This window comes from Physeter macrocephalus, chromosome 20, assembly GCF_002837175.3.
Source record: "Physeter macrocephalus isolate SW-GA chromosome 20, ASM283717v5, whole genome shotgun sequence".
In the NCBI taxonomy this organism is placed as follows: Eukaryota; Metazoa; Chordata; class Mammalia; order Artiodactyla; family Physeteridae; genus Physeter; species Physeter macrocephalus.
The window spans coordinates 114883640-114888216 of record NC_041233.1 but is presented as its reverse complement, the minus strand read 5'-3'; the positions used below and the strand labels follow the sequence as shown (position 1 = coordinate 114888216).

The window sequence follows — 4577 nt, the reverse complement described above, 5'->3', positions numbered from 1 at the left end:
TGTACAGATTGCCAACAAACACATGAAAGGATGTTCAACATCACTAATCATGAGAGAAATGCAAATCAAAAGCACAATGAGATATCATCTCACACCGGTCCGAATGGCCATCCTCAGAAAATTAGACATAGATTTGATGGGGAGAGGCTATGGCATATAGATGAACTGGAAAGCTCGTAATGGGTGACAAGAAAGTGAAGAAAATATTTCAGGAAGAACAAGGAGTCCTGTGTCACTGGGGTGCAAAATTTGCAAAAGAGGAATAAAATCTGATAACCCTTGGAACATCAGTTTAGGCCCTCTTGTGGATTGCTCTAGAGATTATACTTTATTTGAATTAAACGTGAGTCACCAACACTTTCTACGTTGCCTGTTTGGTAACAACTAGCACAATAAGCAGAATTAAAAGAAAAAAAATAATCCACCTTCTAATTTTTTTGTGAAAAATCTTTAATTTGTTTTGGCTTCTATAGACTTCGAGGGAACATTTTCACACTTGGCAACATTCTCATTGTGCTTCTGGATTTTTCATTTCTTTTGGCAGCATTTTCGACCACTGCTGGAACAACGGCCTGAGGGTATCTCCCATGGAAGGCAGCCAAACAGAGCACACCGGCCGCCTCTTATTCTGCAATAATACCTTTGTAGTATATTTATGATTCCTCCAGTGCCTGCAATGACGAAACGGAAAGCACGGGAAGGTTTTAGGAAGTGCAAGACCTAGGCTTTTGGAATTCCTCAAGTAACTGATCTGTGGCCTTTGTTTTATTTCTTTTTCCTTTTTTCTATACCATCAGGAGTAAAGTAGAAGGTGGGACTAAGCAACTAACAATGTGTCCATGGGTTCAGCTCAGCCATAAACCGCCGAGGTGCTGAGAAAGTGGCATGACCACGGGCAGCCCCCCTCGTGAAGTGACACCTGGGAAGCCGGGGCCACGGTGGTCCCCCGGGACTCTCTAGAGGCCAAAAGACTCTACCACCAACCACCAAGCTAATGAAAGGGAAGTCTGTGCTTCTGTTCTCAGATTGTCAATTTTTCCTCTTGGTATTAAAGTTTTACATCACTTTCTTCCTGTCTCATTAACAGGTATAACAGCCTTCCCGGGAAGGGGTGGCTTTTGTGATCTGGTTTTTCTCTTAAGAGTGAATCAGAAGAGATCGAGACACTTACTTTAAGGTTCTTAATTGTCTTTGTCACAAAGAAAAAAATTGGTTATGTCTAGTTCCCAGACAATAAATCTATTTGGTCTAAAATTCCCAGAAGAATGGAGAGGGCTCACTCTGAATTATATATTCTCAATCCTTTCAGCCCTCTCACTTCCCAGCCCCTCTTACCTGAAACAGGCAGCAAGAACAAGAAGAGCACTGCCAAGAGAAGGTAGTAGAGCCTCATGGCTGGCCGGCTTCGCAGCTGCGACTGGACAGGAGGCTGCACTGGCTCACTTTATAAAGGCTCCAGGTCCACAGCCACAGGGAGAAGCGTTCAAAAGCTGCAATTCCTGTAATATTACAGCTATGACAATATGACGTATTTCCTGATGCTTCATGCCAACGTATCTTACAAAGCAGACCACGCCCATTCCTCGCAGGAGATAATCACAAACCTCAGGGGGACACGGAGCTTGATGTAAGCACAGGGCTGTCCTGAAGCCTCTAAGCTCTGGGCGCTTGTGCAGGCCTGGCTCCGATCTGGCTGTCCGCACAGGTGGGAAAGACCCGCCCCGGCATGGGGTCCTAGGGCATGTAGCTGGGAGCTCACCTGTCTCCCCTGTGGTCCTTCGAAGCTTCTGCCTCTTCCCAGAGTCCTGGGAGAGCCCGAGGGCCACTGGGAGGCACATCAGTCCAGTCCAAGACTGGTATATTCAGAATCTAGGCGTAAACTGGGGCTAGGCCACGCCCTGAGCCTGCACGGATACGCCTGAAATTGCTCTGAAACAGGATCAGCTTTTAAGCAGTGTGGGAAGCGAGGAAAAGTGGGCTACATTCCAGAGACCCTGCCCTTATGCCCCTTGGCCTGTGACGGGGTGTTCCCCTTGGGTGAAACACAGCTTTATACTTCATCGTTGTCTGAAAACTACCAAATCATGAGTCAAGAAGGTGTCTCATTTTCCTTTATCAGAGAAAGCGGATGTTGGGGTGATACATTTGATGGACTGACATCTCCTCCTCGTTGGTGACACTCCCTACACAAATGAGGGGCTTCTGAAGATACATTTACGACCTCCGGTTACCCCTGTGTCATGAGCATTCAGGGAAGTCCAGGGGTCGGGTGATTCCCACTGGATATAGATTCAATATTTAGGGGGCCAACTGCTTTTAAACAAATTATTAGGCTTAACTGTTAAGAAATCCAATCAGTGGGTTATACTCGATAGATTATTTCCTTGGAAGCTGAAATCATCATATGGTGTTGGTTGGCTGTTGCTCTGTGTGAAAGCAATTGTAATGGGCCCACCAGGGTTCTGGGGTGTCTTAGATCTAGGACTGTGGGTTCAGGATCCTGTTGTACCTATCGGATTCTGTAAGCAAATTCTGAACTCCTACTATAGATAAAGTACCATGTGCTTGGGGTAGGTGAGGGGATAGAAGGGGTAAAATACAAAGAGGGGCCAGTTCTGGCGCTTTCTCTCGGGGAACTCCCATGTAGATGGGCATACAGTCAAATAAACCATAGAGAATGGATTTTAATAAGGGCCATAATAAGGGTTCAAGCACAAGGCTGTAGAAATGTAGAAGAAAGGTAATTCATGCTGAAAGGCAAGTTTGGATAGCAGATTTAAGAAGAATTTGGCGTTGTAGACACTTCATATTTTTAAAATCTAACTTCCCTCATCAGGTCAGGATTTGAGACAAAGTAGACATTTTTATTTTAATTAGTTAATTAGTTGAAGTATAGTTGATGTACAATATTATATGTTACAGGTATACAATATAGTGAGTCACGCTTTTAAAAATATAAAATACTGGCTATATTCTCTGTATTATAATGTTGTTAATATAAAATACTGGCTATATTCCCCATATCGTACAATATATCCTTGTAGCTTATTTTATACCTAATAGTCTGTACCTCCTACTCCCCTCTCCCTATATTGCCCCTCCCCCCCTTCCTTCCCCCCCGCCCCCCCCCCCCCCCCGGTAACTACTAGTTTGTTCTTTATATCTGTGAGTCTGCTTTTTTGTGATGTTTACTAGTTTGTTGTATTTTTTAGATTCCACAAATAAGCAATATTGTACAGTATTTGTCTTTCTCTGTCTGACTTATTTCACTTAGCATAATATCCTCCCAGTCCATCCATGTTGCTGCAAATGGCATTATTTTGTTCTTTTTATGGCTGAGTAATATTCCATTGTATACATACACCGCATCTTCTTTATCCATTCATCTGTTGATGGACACTTAGGTTGCTTCCATGTCTTGGCAACTGTAAATAATGCTGCTGTGAACATTGGGGTGTATGTATCTTCTCAAATTAGTGGTTTTAGTTTTTTTTTTAAATAGATACCCAGGAATGGAATTGCTGGGTCATATGGTAGTTCTATTTTTAGTTTTTTTGAGAAAACTCCATACCGTTTTCCACAGTGGCTGCGCTAATGTGATTCCCCAACGCAGGCGTGTTTAACCGGGGAAGGAGATTAATTCCGGGCGGGCAGGTGCTGACTGGGTAAAGAGTCTCCCTCGGCCTCACAGGGGGTAAAAGAGATAGCTGCAGGGGTGTCACAGAGAATTCGGACCAGCTCTCCGCCCAGGCGCGGGGCTGGAGTCCTCAGAGCTCTGGTTACCGGTGAGGACTTACTTTTCCTCTTGGACACCAGACCTCCACGGTGAACCCAGGGTCTAACCTGTCCCTTCAAAGCAGGGAGGGCTTTGAAGGCAACACCACCATTTCATGAGAGGTGCTTTGGGAGCGAAAGCCGCTTTTTCTTGTCAGCTAGTTGGGAAGCTGGGGACTGCGGAGCGGGCCACGGCAGTGGTATTCACCCCACTCGCAAAATGAAGTTTGAGGAACATTTCTGTATTTTAAGATGTTTATAAAAGTTATGCGTATTTGTGGTAAAAATTCAGACAATAGGAGAGTGAGACTGTTCTTCACTTCTCTGCCCTGGGGAGCCACTGGTAACTCTGATTTGCCTTCTTTTTGACTTATTATAGCTTTTTTTACGTCACCAATACTTTTGGCCTCTCAGGCAATAGCAGTTACACGTTTACCATTGAATAATTCACACATGCCTATGAGTCTGACATTGACAAGAGCAGGGGGGACTCCCCAGGCCGAGAGGGCCTTGACTCACAGGGCCTGGGGATGCAGACCCTGCGGACTGGATGTGCTGGGGTTTCTCCCTGCCGAGTCAGCATTTTTCTTTGTTGATTAGGTGCAGAGAGGAGAGACTTGAGTAATTCAACTATTTTCACTCATGTCAGACTTTCCTCTCATCTCCTCTAAAACTTTATTTATTTGTTTATTTATTTTGCAGTACGCGGGCCTCTCACCGCTGTGGCCTCTCCCGCTGCGGAGCACAGGCTCCGGACGCGCAGGCCCAGCGGCCACGGCTCGCGGGCCCAGCCGCTCCGCGGC

General features: G+C 45.3%; 1 protein-coding gene across 1 annotated transcript; it reads right to left on the bottom strand.

Moving 5' to 3' along the window:
• Nucleotides 1-420: 420 nt before the first annotated feature.
• Nucleotides 421-1762, bottom strand: LOC112062148 (beta-defensin 103A-like). The gene is made up of 2 exons (XM_055080815.1): nucleotides 1336-1762; nucleotides 421-671 (listed from the first exon to the last, which is right to left on the bottom strand). The coding sequence occupies exons 1-2, from the start codon at nucleotides 1391-1393 to the stop codon at nucleotides 529-531; spliced, it is 201 nt and encodes a 66-aa protein (XP_054936790.1). The 5' UTR covers nucleotides 1394-1762; the 3' UTR covers nucleotides 421-528.
• Between the last annotated feature and the right edge of the window lie 2815 nt (nucleotides 1763-4577).

Bases quoted from the DNA above. Each gene is read 5' to 3' on its own strand.
- LOC112062148 (XM_055080815.1), bottom strand. From the start codon at position 1,393: ATGAGGCTCTACTACCTTCTCTTGGCAGTGCTCTTCTTGTTCTTGCTG. The intron at 672-1,335 runs GTAAGAGGGGCT...TCGTCATTGCAG, and splicing joins GTTCTTGCTGCCTGTTTCAG to GCACTGGAGGAATCATAAAT.